This window comes from Mastacembelus armatus, chromosome 21 (genome assembly GCF_900324485.2).
Source record: "Mastacembelus armatus chromosome 21, fMasArm1.2, whole genome shotgun sequence".
NCBI lineage: Eukaryota > Metazoa > Chordata > Actinopteri > Synbranchiformes > Mastacembelidae > Mastacembelus > Mastacembelus armatus.
Window position 1 is genome coordinate 28,517,718 of NC_046653.1, and position 15,844 is coordinate 28,533,561.

Genomic DNA, 15,844 nt, shown 5'->3' on the forward strand with positions numbered 1-15,844 from the left:
CCTTCCAAGAACCTTAAGCACCAAGCACCTTAGCAAACATTACTGACAGGACATTAATCAAAGGCAAGATGCAGCTTTTTTACAGGAACAAATCATTTTTTAATGGTCTTCTAGTTCCATGTAAAAAGATTGACAAAAATATTAAATAGTATAATTTTTGTGCAGGGACTGATAGTGGTCACCCCCGAATCGGACCCGAGCCGATATTTGTATTTCCAGATATGTCTCAAAAAGATCGTCGGAAAATGTGGATACAGTCTAATAAATTTTATGTCTAATAAAACCTTAGAGTCTCACGATTCAAATGACATAAAGCAATTTTGGATTGAATAATCACAGCGACTACAGTTTCTTAATATTTAACAAAAGTACAAATACAGTAAAATACGCTGTTCCTTACCTTTCTGTCGCATTAGTTCATATGTGTACTCAAATATGGAGTGTCGCATATCGTTCTGTTCGTTAGAATCCATAGAACAAAGTGCACCCATGTTTTAGTCCAAAAAGACGTAATATTGTACAGTATGCCTGTAAATCGACATACGGGAAGTAGAGCCAGATGACGCAACAGTGGGCTTTAACGCAGCCCCCACTCCTACTGTAAATGTAGCCATGACAACACTGGGCAGGCAGCGCTCGACGCTAGAGGGGGAGGAGTCATGTTTCACATTCTACAGCGCGCCGATAGAAAACTGGGACGCTTTTGCTTCAAACGGCACCAAGGCCGTCAATATAACTCTAAAAATGTAAGAACAACAGCTAGTTTTATTTATCTACGTGTTGTCGGCCATTTGCAAAAAAAGGGGGCGGGGTGACTAAGAGGTTAAAACTGTAATGTGCCTTCTACCTTTAGATGAGAAAACATTTCTTAACTTTATTAACAATAACAATTTAGTAGCTATTTTAAAAAGCAAAGTTTTGAAATCTGGAATCTTTGTAACTTAGTTTTATTATACGATTTGAGAGCAGTGCTCATAGTGAAGGTCATATTATTGTTGTCATTGTTTGCATGTTCTTAAAGCTGAATGTGATAAATAATTTTAGAAGCCAACTGAAACTAATGGTTTTTTGGAATGTATGAAAACAGTCTGTAGGCATGTGTGATAGAATCAGTCCAGCTTCCTCCTTCTCTTGTAGTGTCAGACGAAATTGAAAGCAGAGAAGAGATGATTGTCACTGAAAGTGGAATCACACAAGAAAAAATGTGAGTTGCTACCCATTAGTCTTAATCAGCCATGTAATCTTCCATGGCAGTTTCCACAGATGTGTGTTTTGATGGAGCTTTTGGTTCCCTCCAGGGTTGCAATTGACACTAAGCAGCAGATGGTGGCAGAGCTGAGTACAGTGCGTACAGGAGAGTCTGATGGACCCTTCTTCATTAAGAAACCGACCGTTCAGAAACTGTTGGAGGGAGGAAGTGTTGTCTTTGAATGCCAGATTGGTGGAACCCCGAAACCTCACATCATGTGGAAGAAGAGCGGGATGCCCCTCACAACTGGATACAGGTACAATTACGTCTTCCTTCATTTCTGTTCAAACTACATTTATTGAGTTTTGGCATCTTAAAAGGTTTTCACAGCGAGGTTCCTGGCCCTCTGGCTCATGGTTCTGGTTTGGTTTTGTGACATAGGGTCTGGTGTTTCCCAGCCAGTGGAGGTCACACTTAGCAAAACCATATTTATCTATTAGGTCCTTTTGGGATCATCTAAGCTGAATGATGTACAGACTGTATTGCATTAAACTACAGGTGAACACATGCACTCAAACAAAAATCAGTCACTCAGTTACTTTTTTTTTGTTTATTTTGCAGCCTCAACTATAGCTGCAACAACTAGTCACTTAACGGTTACAGGCAATTATATATATATATATATATATATATATATATATATATATATATATATATATGTCTTCTGACTACTTGACAAAATGACTGTAAATATACACATATAAGTTGCTTCGATACATGAGTCTCAGGGAAAGCCAAAGGAGTAAAAAAATTATAAAATGTTATAAATATATTAGCCTGATGGTAAGTTACATCTGAATGAGCCATGATGTCATCAGTCTTCAAGCAGTGTGCGTTCATTTGTTATGGAGGAGCAGCTTTGGAGACGGGTCAGGACCAAAGGGTGGGATTTTTTTGGTTGTCTACTTTCAATATCGAATGTCCTCTTGCTGGTTTTTCAAGGATTATTTACCCTACCTTTAATCAATTAACGTTCAATTAACTGGTTCATTCATTAAATAACGTTTTAGCAAAAATTCTGGATGTTCAGTAGTTTTAGCTCCTTCATTGTGAAGATGCCTAAGTGTGAATAGAAACTGGCAGATAGTAATTTTTTGCTATCAGGTACAAAGTCGCCTACAAGAAGGAGACAGGAGAATGCAGACTGGAGATCTCCATGACCTTTGCTGATGATGCTGGAGAATACTCTATCGTTGCCAAGAATCCACATGGAGAAGCCTCGGCTTCTGCCAGTCTGCTGGAGGAAGGTAGCTGCTTTGTTTTATTTCTCCCATGCTCCATTTCAGAGAAGCGTCTGCTGACAGCGTCTTCTGTCACCAGGCCATGGATGAGGGGTTCACGGTGTTTCTCCATCTCTGTTTACAGGGGAATATGAAGCGTACATGAAGCAGCACGATGTGACATATAAAACTGAATTGATAAAGACGGTGGTTCAGGAGCCCTCTGTGGTCATGAGTCAGTATGAACTAGAACAAAGGAGGGTGATGACCCCCATGAGCTTTGTCTCAGAAACGGTACTTTCTTGTAAAAATCCATAGTTTTCTGATCACCAGATTATGTATATTATATATATAAGTCTCAGCAATCCCAGTTGGTATTTATGGTTAAACATTCCAAATGTTTTTCCAGGAATTCCTCATTTCAGCCTTTGAAGAAAGGATCATCCAGGAGATTGAGCTCCGTATCATGAGGATTACCTACAGAGAGCTGGTGACGGAGGACGGAGAGCTGATGGTGACAGCAGCAGATGAGGATGCTGTGCAGCCAGCCTTTGACACGCCAGTCAAAAACTACAGGATTATGGAAGGAATGGGTGTCACTTTCCACTGCAAGATGGCCGGAAATCCACTGCCAAAGGCATTTTATTTACATTAAAGTCATGGCAAAATATCATCTAAATATAAAATCTCACTGAAAATAGAGCAAACCAAAGTTTTACACTTTTATCAAGTAATAACAGGACTATATAGTAGAGAGATTTTTATTAGATAATCTATTTCTATCTTCTCCCAGATTGCCTGGTTCAAAGACGGCCAGCGCATCAGGCATGGTGATCATTACCAGATGGAGGTTCTTCAGGATGGACGATCCAGCCTTCGTCTGCCTGTGGTGCTTCCGGAGGATGAGGGCGTGTACACCGCCTTCGCCACCAACATGAAGGGAAATACAGTCAGCTCTGGGAAGCTCTATGTGGAGCCGTCTGGAGTTGTAACACCTCAGAGATATACACCACAGCCAGCAGTGCAGAGGATTGGGTAAGGTTTAGTGACTGAACCACTTCAAGATCTCTAGTGTAGGCCATAAGTGCTGATTCCCGGAGGCAGAAGAATAAGTTCAGGGTTGCTTGAATTGATCCACTGCAGTTATCACCACACTCTGCAGTTTCGGAAACTTCTTTCATCTGTTTGATTTGATTGACAGTGTCCCTACCACTAACGTCGCATCACTGATCTCATGACAGTGAAAAAGGCCTAGGAATAAAACTGCTGTGCACTAAGACAGACACATACATTGACTACTTAGCATCAAACAATGATGTTGGTGACCACCCTAATGTTTTTATTGCCATTTGTGTTCTTTTCACAGGTCCACATCTCCTCGTTCTCTGAGCTGTTCACCTGGCCGGTCTCCCAGCCGTTCTCCTGGACGTTCTCCTGCACGCAGGCTTGATGAGACAGATGAGGCTCAGCTGGAAAGACTTTATAAGCCTGTGTTTGTCATGAAGCCTTCCTCATGTAAATGTTCAGAGGGACAAACTGCAAGATTTGACTTGAAGGTGGTTGGCAGACCCATGCCCGACACATACTGGTTCCACAACGGTAAGAAAAACATGGTTCAACTAATTCTAGAAATGCTCCTTCATCAGTTCCTTCTGCCAGTTGTAAGGTCATTTGTCTTTTTCTCAGGTCAACAAGTGCTCAATGACTACACCCACAAGATAGTGATTAAAGAGGACGGTACTCAGTCCCTGATCATCGTCCCAGCCATGCCACAAGACTCTGGAGAGTGGACAGTGGTCGCTCAGAACAGAGCTGGACGGACTTCTGTGTCTATAAATCTTAATGTTGACGGTAAGACAGTGTCAAACATTTATTGTCCTGGATCAGATGACTTTCTTTCATATTTGAGAAAAAGGATCATGTTCTTTATTGTATTTCACTATCCAAAGCTCGAGAAAGCCTGGCACAACCCCAGTTTATTGAGAAGCTGAAGAACATCAGCGTAAAACAGGGCACTCTGGTGGAGTTAGCTGTCAAAGCCATTGGAAACCCCCTGCCTGACATTGTTTGGCTGAAAAACAGTGACATTGTCACTCAACACAAGCACCCGAACATCAAGTATGTTTGCTTTATTAACTATAAATAATGCTTTGAAGCAGGTATGTTAAAACTTCTGGGTAAGTTTAATGTTCTAGTCAATCTATTTGATGGTTATGTTTTTTTAGGATCGATGGTACCAAAGGAGAAGCCAAATTCCAGATTCCCTCAGCAGCCAGTTCAGACAGCGCCTGGTACACAGCTACAGCCATTAACAAGGCCGGTAGAGACACCACTCGCTGTAGAGTCAATGTTGAAGTGGACTTCACTGCCCCTCAAGCTGAGAGGAAGCTCATTATTCCAAAAGGAACCTACAAGGCCAAAGAGATCGCAGCTCCTGAGTTGGAGCCCCTTCATCTGCGTTATGGTCAAGAGCAGTGGGAGGAGGGAGACCTCTATGACAAGGAAAAGCAGCAGAAACCACTGTTCAAGAAGAAGCTGACTTCTATCAGAATGAAGCGCTTTGGTCCAGCTCATTTTGAGTGCAGACTGACCCCTATTGGTGACCCCACCATGGTAGTGGAATGGCTGCATGATGGTAAACCTCTTGAAGCTGCAAACAGGTTGCGCATGGTCAATGAGTTTGGCTATTGCAGCCTTGACTATGAAGTTGCTTATGCTAGAGACAGTGGCGTCGTCACTTGCAGAGCCACAAACAAGTTTGGAGTTGACCAGACCTCAGCTACCCTCATTGTCAAGGATGAAAAAGGCCTTGTTGAGGAATCTCAGCTTCCCGAAGGCAGAAAGGGAGCACACAGAATCGAAGAGATTGAGCGTTTGTCTCACGAGGGAGGACCTGCAGGAGTCAGCCCTGAAGATGAAATGGAGAAAACAAAACCTGAGATCGTCCTTGTTCCCGAACCAGCCAGAGTACTGGAAGGTGACATTGCACGATTCCGCTGCAGAGTAACCGGTTATCCAGCACCTAAGGTTAACTGGTATCTCAATGGACAACTAATCCGCAAAAGCAAGAGATACAGACTTAGGTATGATGGCATTTACTATTTAGAGATTGTGGACATCAAGTCCTATGACTCTGGAGAGGTTAGAGTGGTCGCAGACAACCCTTTAGGCACAGCTGAGCACACTGTGAAGCTAGAGATCCAACAGAAAGAGGACTTTAGATCAGTCCTGCGTCGTGCTCCAGAATCGAAGGCTGCAGAGGCTGCACCTGAACCTGGCAGAATTGGATTCAGTGTTGTCAAAGTTGACCGACCTGGCGATGACACACAGGACAGGGAAGTCGTAAAACTGCGTAAGACACAGAGAATTGTTCATGAGAAAACCTCAGAGGAGTCAGAAGAACTCAAGAGTAAGTTCAAGCGAAGGACAGAAGAAGGTTTCTATGAGTCCATCTCTGCTGTAGAGTTCAAATCGCGCAAGAGGGACGACTCATATGAGGATCTGCTACGGAAGACTAAGGAGGAGCTGCTTCATCACATGAAAGAGAAAGAAGAGGAGGAGAAAAAGAAGTTGGAGGAGCAGGGCAAAGTTACCATCCCCATAATAAAACCAGAGAGGATCCAGCTCTCCCCCAGCATGGAAGCGCCCAAAATCTTCGAACGCATCACCAGCAAGACTGTTGCTCCAATGGATGAAGTTCGTTTCCGAATAAGAGTTGTCGGTAGGCCAGAACCTGAGTGCCAGTGGTTCAAGAATGGCATTCAGCTGGAGAAATCTGACCGTATTTACTGGTACTGGCCTGAGGACCACGTATGTGAACTGGTGATCAGAGATGTGACAGTGGAGGATTCTGCTAGCATCATGGTTAAAGCTGTGAATGCTGCTGGGGAGTCATCAAGCCATGCCTTCTTGCTTGTGCAAGGTATTGTCACTTTACACAAGGCTTCTCAGGTAACGTGCTCATTGTCTGTGTTCTCATTTATTTTAAAGTCTCCTGTCATCTTTCTCATTGCAGCCAAGGCAGCAGTTAGCTTTACCCAAAACCTGGAGGATGCCAGTGCTGTTGAGAAGGACACCATGGTAACGTTTGAGTGTGAAACCAACGAACCCTTCATCAAAGTCAAATGGCTCAAAAACAACATGGAGATCTTTTCTGGGGACAAATACAGAATGCATTCAGACAGAAAAGTCCACTTTCTGTCTGTGCTGATGATTGAAATGGGGGATGATGCTGAATATACCTGCGTGATTGCAGATGATGAGAATGTGAGGACTAGTGCACGGCTCCACGTAGAAGGTAATCTTTACACTCACATTAATCCATCTGTTTTCTTTAGTTATTTTTGGGCAGATTGGTTGTTATGGTTTTTTGATATGCTTTTAAATATCCAGGTGCTGCTCTGGAACTCATTAACCACATGGAGAACATTGAAGTACCAGAGACCTATGCTGGAGAATTTGAGGTTCAGCTGTCTCGTGAGGATGCTGAGGGCAACTGGTTTTTCAAAGATAAGCAGCTTTCTCCCAGTAGTAAATACATCATGTCCTCTCGTCGAGGAAGACACACTCTGTCTGTCAAGGATGTCAGGAAAGAAGATCAAGGGAAATATACTTTTGTATGTGGAGACCTGAGTACCAGCGCCTCTCTCAAGATGAAATGTAAGCATGAAATGTGGTAAAACCTGGGTTGCTGTTGGTTTCAAAGTAGTTTCCTCCTCTATAACCCACAAAGGACACACACTGACTTTATCATGCTGTATGTTGTATGGCCGCAGTATTTTAAGTTTTTCTTATATTTTAAGTATTTTAAGTGCTTCTTACCTTAGTGCTTTCTGGGACTAGTAAATGACATTTGGTAAACACTTAATCAGTGTACCAGTCTGGGAATAGTTCTTTTGCATTCTGTTGTGTTGCAGTCATTGGTAGTGTAGCAGTAGTGGATTGTAGTAAAAATTGGGTTTTTTTACCTTTAGTACGTCCAGTGGCCCTCATCCAGCCCCTGACAGACCTCACGGTTTGTGAAGGTGACATTGCTCAGCTCGAGGTTAGGTTCTCTCAGGAGAATGTTGAGGGAACCTGGATGAAGAACGACCAGGCTATCTCCTCCTCAGACCGCATCCACATTGTAATCGACAAACAGATTCACAAACTGCTGCTGGAGAACGTCAGCAGAGAAGATGCTGCTTCTTACTCATTCACGGTCCCTGCTCAGTACATCTCCACCTCAGGCAAACTCAGTGTTCAAAGTAAGAGACAGAAGAAGTGTTACATCTAAGTGATGTCCAGCTCTAACTATCAGTCCAACACTTTGGGACCTTACATCTTTGATGGTAATTTTGATGTCCTTTTTTACAGCTATTGACATTGTGGTGCCACTGAAGGATGTGTCAGCCACTGAAGGCACCAAGGCTGTTCTGGAGGCCAAGATCTCTGCTCAGGACGTCAGCTCGGTCAAATGGTATCACAACGATAAACTCCTAACACCCAGTGACAGAATCCAGATGGTGTCAAAGGGAGCCAAGCAGCGTCTGGTCTTCAGCAGGACCTATGCTTCTGATGAAGGGCACTACAAACTGGTGGTTGGCAAGATTGACACCAGCTGCACCCTGACTGTTGAAAGTAAGGCTGTTTTGTTTTCACATGATTCTGGTTTCAGACCCCAGTTCCACTACTGTCTTCTAACCATATAGTTGTTTTACAGAGGTACACATTGTGAACCACATGCAGGACAGAGTGTGCTCAGAGTCCCAGAATGTCAGCTTTAATGTTGAAGTTTCTCACCCCGGTATCGACCCGGTGTGGACATTTAAGAAGCAGCAGCTCAAACTTGGACCCAAATACAAGATTGAGTCCATGGGCAAGATTCACTCTTTGACTGTTATTGACACTATGAAGGATGAGGAGGGCGAGTACACGTTCCACGCTGGTGAAAAGAGATCCAGTGCCAATCTCACTGTCTCTGGTGCGTCTAAAATCTGTGAAAGGTTTTTGAGTTGTACATCCAATCCAAGATTTTTTCCAGGGCAGGTTTTTGTCTGTATTATGTCTGTAAAACATCGACATTACTCTGAATAGTTGTTTTTGTCTTTTGTGTCTTTTTGTATACTAGGTTCTGTAATTTAATATCAGACCACTGTTGGGTGCATGACTGGGTCCATCTTAGAAGCCTGGATGTGCATTTGGGAAAAAAGTTAATTTAGTTGTCAGGTTGAGAATAAAATGTACAAATTTTGGATGGTTTGCAAAATTCACAGTTTTTGTGTCATGATACCTGGACAGATGTGGAATGAGCAGTTCTGGTGCCCCAGTATCAGAAATAAGACTACTTCCTTGTGCTGCCACCAGGTGGAGCCATTACACAACCCCTGCAGGATGTGACGGTGGCAGAGTCTCAGACCGCTGAGTTGGAGTGTGAAGTTGCCAATGCCAATGCTGAGGGCAAGTGGCTGAAGGAGGGTCGGCCTGTGAACTTCAGTGAGAATGTGGTGAGCGAGGTGAAGGGAGCCATCAGGCGCCTCGTCATTGTCATCACCAGACCACAGGATGTCGGAGAGTACACCTACCAGGTGGCCAACTCCAAAACTACTGCAAACCTCAGGGTGGAGGGTAAGTTTTTCATCACACAAACAACAAAGGCAGAGGACAAGGACATCCTGGCAGAGTTTAACAGGTTAATGCCATTTTAAGAGGTCACTGACAATTCCTCTAGTGCCACCATCAGGATATATTGGACATCATTATCTTTACTCCAGTCAGGGCTCTAAAATTTAGCTGCTGTCTCATGGTTTTCTCATTCCTTTGTTTGCAACATGCAGCGGTGAAGATCAAGAAAACTCTGAGGAACCAAACTGTGACAGAGACCCAGGATGCAGTGTTCACGCTAGAGCTTACTCACCCTGATGTGAAAGGATCCCAGTGGATTAAAAACGGTGTGGAGCTGCAGAACAGTAACAAGTATGAGATCACATCAGAAGGCATGGTCCATACGCTGAAGGTCAAGAACTGCAACACACAGGATGAGTCCGTTTATTCCTTCAAACTGGGAAAACTGTCCGCCAACTCCAGACTCAACGTAGAGAGTGAGTATCAGTGATTTCCTGGAAAGTTACAAAAACTCCTAGACTCTAGAATCTGTCCTAACCTTACATGTCTGGTGTCATCTAAATGTTTACTGTTTGGGCTTTACTACATTAAAATGTGAATCCTTTACCTGCCCCTTTGTTTCCGCAGCTATCAAGATTGTGAAGAAGATAAAAGACATGACATCACTGTTGGACAGCACTGCCTCCTTTGAGATGAGCCTGTCACATGACAACATCCCCGTCAGGTGGATGTTCAAAGGTGTGGAGCTGAAGTCAAGTGACAAATGCAAGATTCTGTCAGATTGGAAAGCTCACAAACTGATCTTGCAGAACGTTGACAGCAGCCATGCTGGAGAGTATACGGCTGTGGTGGGACACTTGCAGTGCAGCGCTGTGCTAACTGTGGAGGGTACGTACCACTTCATTATCTAGCATCATTACAGTAAAGCATTCATTTTGAAATTTTGTTCAAATTTTGTAAGTCTTTTTGCAATTAAACTTTACCAGTGTATGCACATGGAAACATGACCAGAAATTGTGATTTACTATATTTTGTGATTTGTAATATTTTTCTACAAAAGTATATATACATCAAATCAAACATACAAATTGACTGGAATTAGAAATGTTTACACTTACTCTCATTCATTCATATATTTTAATATTTTTTCTATTAAAAATCTTTTGTAGAAAATACACTTACTTTCAGATTTCTAAAAATAATGTGAATTGAGAATAGTACAAATTTGTGCTCTGTTTAATTTCCTCTGGCTATGGTCTTGGGTTTGTGTGTTGCAGCTCTACGGGTCACCAAACCCATGAAGAGCGTGGCCGTTGCAGAGACACAGGTGGCCACGTTCGAGTGCGAAGTTTCCCACTTCAACGTGCCGTCTACCTGGCTGAAGGACGGTGTGGAGATCGAGATGAGTGAGAAGTTCAGGATCGTGGTGCAGGGAAAACTCCACCAGCTGAAGATCATGAACACCAGCAGGGAGGACTCTGCAGAGTACACCTTCGTCTGTGGGAACGACCGCGTGTCTGCGACGCTCACAGTCAGCCGTAAGACTACAGCATCCAAAGAGTTGACACTATTTGTATATTTGAAGTATTACAGCATGAAGTCTAAATAGAATGAACAACAGTCAATTATAAGAAAAGCCACCATACACAATCAGCATCATTGTTAAAACTGGCCTAGTGTAAAATTTCAGATCCTATTGTTGTTGATGAGTCCTGTAATGGCCTGCTCAAGTACAACGACACAGTTAATTTTATCTCAAGGCAAATTAACCCCTTACCTAAAAAACAAGCTTTACTTTTTCAAGAGAAAAAATGTATGCAATGCTGCTGCTCTCGGCTTCCATAACAGGAGCTGTGATCTTTTACGTCTAAACTAGTTCACACAATTTTTATTAACAATATTTAAAATAAAATTCATAAAGAAAAGTCAAACCAGAGAACCAGTAGAAAGCTGAAGTACACAAAGACAGTGTGAATGTCACGTGAACGCTTTAGTTTAACTTTGAATAAAACTTTCTCAGTCAGGTAAATGTTTCAGAAGCATTTATAGTATTTTGGCATTTCACCTGAACTGTTCTTTCATCTCCAGCTGTCCTCATCACCTCCATGCTGAAGGACCTGAATGCTCAGGAGAGAGACAGCATCACCTTCGAGGTCACTGTCAACTATGAGGGCATCACCTACAAATGGCTGAAGAATGGCGTGGAAGTGAAATCATCAGAAAGATGTCAGGTCCGCAGCCGGCAGCTCACGCACTCACTCACCATTCGAAATGTGCACTTTGGAGACGGAGGAGAGTACCAGTTTGCGGCCGGCTCTGCCGCCACCAGCGCTAACCTGTTTGTAGAAGGTAATTCAGGCAATAAATTAAGAAATAGAAATCTGCAACACCAAAGTTGTGAATGTGATTCAGAAATCCTGGTGAATAACCCTTTTATCAGAAAAGGTTTTCAGGCATATACATTCAGTGTATAGACCCAGAACTGATAAATAGCCTGAAATCCAGCCTGTGAAGAAGCTGTTGGCAAAATGAATGTGTTCATACATGCTTTTACCTGCACATTTTCCCCAGGTATTACTGCTCAATTGAAAGGATTTTTCACTGCAACTTTTTTTTTTGCAGCTCGTATGATTGAATTCACCAAGAAAATCAAGGACATAAAGATCACAGAGAAGAAGAAGGCAATTTTTGAATGTGAAGTTTCTGAGCCAAACATTCAGGTGACATGGATGAAGGATGGCCAGGAGCTCGACCTGTCAGAGGAAAGGTTCGTCAGCATCCTTTGAAATATCATTAGTCTTAAAACAATTGTAATTAACTTCTCCCCCACTTTCTGTGGTTGTTTTTTTCATCGGCATTTCAAAAAGTTACATATGAGCTGAAAGTCACCTCCTGTTGGGTTTGTAGATACACCGTGACAGCAGAGAAGTACGTTCACCGGCTGCTGATTCAGACAGTGCGCATGTCTGATGCCGGAGAGTATTCAGTGGTGGCTGGATCAAGCGTCTCCAAGGCCCACCTGACTGTGGAGGGTCGTGACATCCGGATCTCGGAACCTTCTGAGAGGGAAATCACGGTGAGGCCATCATCACAAAAAGTCCTTAAATAATATTGTCTTTCACACTAACAGTCCAGAACACATCCTATGAAGTTTTCAGTGACAGGGCGAAGCAGCAGATCCTCATGTTTGGCATTTGGCCTTGGTCAATAAATTAAAGATCATCATTTGAACATCTGCCATTCAGAAAGAAAGAGGATAAGTGTGTTTTCTAATAGGAATTCATAGACAGAGTTCTGATGAGTGGTCAGGTGTCACATGAAGCCCAAGCCAGAACTCGAAATTTTGTTGTCCTCCCCTGTAGGTTCTGGAGAAACACAGGGCAGCCTTTGAGTTTGAGGTGAACGAGGATGACGTGGAGGGTCGCTGGATGAGGAACGGTGTGGAGATCCAGTTCTCGGTGGAGGAGAGGTTCAACTATGTGACCATCAGGAAGCTGCACCGCCTCACCATTTCTGAGACCTACAGGAGCGACGCCGGGGAGTACACCTTCATTGCTGGCAAAAACAGAAGCACCGTGCAGCTCCGGGTCAACAGTAGGTCCCACAGAAAGAAGATTATCTCAGAGAGGCGGAAAATTTAATACTGGAATCATGTTTCCATGTTTGGACGGAGCTTTAAAACACCAGATGTCATAACTGATCCTTAAATATATGTGTACACATTATACCGTTTATAGACAGCACGTTTATACGTTTAGATATTTACTATATACTGCCCATTTGAATTAGTGAATAAAGATGAATTAGGGCTGCAAATAACAATTCATTCATTTGATTATCAATTATTTATATTCATTATCAATCTACAAAAAATGGGAATGACGATTTGTTTTGTCAGACAAAGTTTTTATATATATGAATATGAAGGTACTTTATTCATCCCGGAAGAAAAATTCAAGTGCCCCTGTAACTCACACTTTCAAACACACCCAGAGTAAAAAGAATAAATGAACAACATGAAGAATAAATAAGCAACAATAAGAATAAAGTGGCAGTTAAAAATTAAATCACAATTCAATTCATTAAAACCTTCGTTTATAAGCTCTTGACAGTAAACCCAGGCGTTTGGTCCGAAACAGCAGCATCTGCTGGTCAGTCTGTGGTATTATATTTATTCTTTTTTAGATTAGACCTGAGATCAGAGGGAAACTTTTTTTGTTTTCAATTTTTATTTTCTTTCTTTATTTATTTATTTATTTAGAAAGCACTTTAAAATGTCTGCTTTTAAATTAAATTAGAGACAGATTGATATCCATTGTGGTCTCTGGTACATGTGTTAAATAGTCCAGTGATAAGTTAATCAATTAGTTGATTACAAAGAAAATATGCAACAATGACATGACACAACAATGATATATTTTTGCCATTTTTAAAGTCATAAATACAAAACCTTACTGGTCCCGTACGTGCACATTTTTCTATTTTGGGGTTTTTGATTGAGTCTAACAAAACAAGGTATTTGAAGACTTCTCTGTGGGCTTATTGAGCGATTGCTCAGGGATTGATATAAGTGATAAAAACAATAATTCTTAGTTGGAGCATTAAAGTGAACACAGATAAATCCCTTTGCATCATAGTATTATATACTTCATATATATTTCAATGTCCTGGCTCACCAATGCCTTATTTTTCTGTCTCATTCAGTCCCAGAGCCTCCTCAGATCCTTCGCCACATGGAGCCCCAGTCGGTGGAAGCTGGAAAACCGGCACGCTTCTCTGTGCAGGTGAGTGGCGTCCCTCAGCCTCAGGTCTCCTGGTACAAAAACTCCCAGGCTCTGTCTCCAGGATTCAAGTGCAAGTTTCTCCATGATGGAAATGAGCACACACTGCTACTGATCGAGGTCTTCCCAGAGGATGCCGCCATCTACAACTGTGAGGCCAAGAACAACTACGGCACCGCCACCAGCACCACAACGCTCAATGTGGAAGGTACAACCGGACATGCTGTGGAGACAAGGCAAATATTTCAACTCCAGCACTCCAACATGTATAGATTCAGGTCTGTGTGTCTGTCTTGTAGTGTCAGAGGTGGTTTCCCCGGACTCTGCAGCTATCGTCGCTCCTCCTGTCATCATCTCTCCCATCGCCAGCACCTCAGTGCATGAGGGAGAGCCAGCTTGGTTCCAGTGCAGAGTTCGTGGAGACGGTAAGAAAACAACAACCTAACATAGTTTCAGCTCCTTGTTCAGTGTCAGGATGTCATGATGGCAGGGCATCGAATTCAGTGTGGATCAGTTTTAGGTTTGAGACAGAACTGTGACAGAGCTGTGAAGTTGGAGGAGTTATTTCAGAATGTTTTCTTAAAGACAGCCAGTGACAGTAAAGTCTAATGGCTCATGAATGAATGAGTGAATGAATCAATGAATCATTGGAGCAAGAGACAAAAAACTGTGTTAGAGAAAGTCAATTCAACATGTTGTCTACATGGCATGTTGAGACCAGGTGTATCCAGAACTGCTCTCTGGTAAGCAATTACATTTTCATCGAAAACTCCATACTGCCGTCACCAATCTTTTTTCTTTTGCCTTCTGTCCAGATGTGAAGATCAGCTGGTTCCACAAAGAGAAGGAGATCAAGCAGTCAGACTTCTTCAGGATGTCTCAGTTTGATGACAGCTGTCAGCTGGAGATCTCCAGGGTTTACTCGGAGGATGAGGGCGAGTACACCTGCATGGCAACAAACAACGCCGGGACCGCATCCTGCTCAGCCACTCTCAAACTGGAGGGTAAGTTTTAATGTCAGCTTTAAAACACAAGAAAGTATCATGGGAAAGTCCAGCCGCAGCCATGGTTACATTTTATTACGTTGTCAGTCATTATCAATCACCTTTGTGGGATCTGAAGATAAAGAACAGTGCAAATGCTTATTTTTAAGCCTGTAACTGTGAGATCACAATGGAGTGGGCAGGTCAGCTGCAGATTTCGGGACATCGTTCAGTGCCTGTGCCAGTGAAGCATCAACCAATTAAACTATTAGTACCCATTAGCCCATTAGTACTAAACTCAATGAGCTTCACCAAAATACCAAATTTGTCATTAGAGACCTGAGTGTAATGTTGTTGTTAGGACCCTGATCAAAGTGCTATTCTAGTTTTCATGATCACGTGTTCCTGTCAGCACCAGTTCAACACTTTGAAGATGAAAAGACGCTAAAATTAAACAGCAATTTTATGTGTGGTAATAGTGTACTAGTCATTGTTGGGGCAAATTGGTAAATGAGTAAAAATGTGTTTAGACTCACATTCACAGTCCTGGTTCTTGTCAGTTCTTGTATGTTATAAATGGTAGAATCATGACATAAACTGATTTTTTTATTGTTCTAATATTAAACAAATTCAATAGCTGCTCCTTTTAACTCCAAATATCCTGAGGTCAGTGATAGATGAGGCAGCAGGCCCCATTTTGTTTCTTAGTAACTGAATCTTTTCACCAGACAAAGAGAATCTGGGATGTTGACTGGGATCGGTTCACATCGAATGAAGCGTATAAAATGAACATGCTTCCTTTCAGGGCATGGACAAACAGTAGACATTCCTGCTGAGACTCAGCGACATGTCTCCACCAGCACCACCAGCCTAAAGAAACTTTCCATTGGCCAAAAGCCAGTCTTTATCCAGCCAATCACAAGCTGCACGGTGCCACACGGGGATGTGGCCCGCTTTCACGCACGTGTGTCCGGTATGCCGAAGCCAGAGATAAGCTGGTTCCACAAC

General features: G+C 42.6%; 1 protein-coding gene across 9 annotated transcripts in view; it reads left to right on the plus strand.

Annotated features, from left to right (window-relative positions):
• The window catches only part of LOC113123841 (titin-like), a 218,002-nt gene that overhangs the window by 11,394 nt on the left and 190,764 nt on the right, over positions 1–15,844 (plus strand). For 8 of the 9 annotated variants that reach the window (XM_026296157.2, XM_026296164.2, XM_026296162.2 and 5 more), the window contains exons 11-36: positions 1,138–1,204; positions 1,299–1,505; positions 2,354–2,496; positions 2,615–2,763; positions 2,879–3,106; positions 3,263–3,504; positions 3,836–4,068; positions 4,156–4,320; positions 4,419–4,587; positions 4,695–6,391; positions 6,485–6,766; positions 6,862–7,128; positions 7,443–7,715; positions 7,825–8,088; positions 8,171–8,431; positions 8,815–9,075; positions 9,285–9,548; positions 9,700–9,960; positions 10,350–10,610; positions 11,161–11,421; positions 11,695–11,839; positions 11,980–12,148; positions 12,435–12,666; positions 13,777–14,061; positions 14,153–14,278; positions 14,669–14,857. In XM_026296157.2, the coding sequence (XP_026151942.1) occupies positions 1,138–1,204; positions 1,299–1,505; positions 2,354–2,496; positions 2,615–2,763; positions 2,879–3,106; positions 3,263–3,504; positions 3,836–4,068; positions 4,156–4,320; positions 4,419–4,587; positions 4,695–6,391; positions 6,485–6,766; positions 6,862–7,128; positions 7,443–7,715; positions 7,825–8,088; positions 8,171–8,431; positions 8,815–9,075; positions 9,285–9,548; positions 9,700–9,960; positions 10,350–10,610; positions 11,161–11,421; positions 11,695–11,839; positions 11,980–12,148; positions 12,435–12,666; positions 13,777–14,061; positions 14,153–14,278; positions 14,669–14,857 (7,101 nt within the window). The remainder of the gene's footprint in view (positions 1–1,137; positions 1,205–1,298; positions 1,506–2,353; positions 2,497–2,614; positions 2,764–2,878; positions 3,107–3,262; positions 3,505–3,835; positions 4,069–4,155; positions 4,321–4,418; positions 4,588–4,694; positions 6,392–6,484; positions 6,767–6,861; positions 7,129–7,442; positions 7,716–7,824; positions 8,089–8,170; positions 8,432–8,814; positions 9,076–9,284; positions 9,549–9,699; positions 9,961–10,349; positions 10,611–11,160; positions 11,422–11,694; positions 11,840–11,979; positions 12,149–12,434; positions 12,667–13,776; positions 14,062–14,152; positions 14,279–14,668; positions 14,858–15,844) is intronic. The other variant, XM_026296160.2, reaches the window with a different exon arrangement.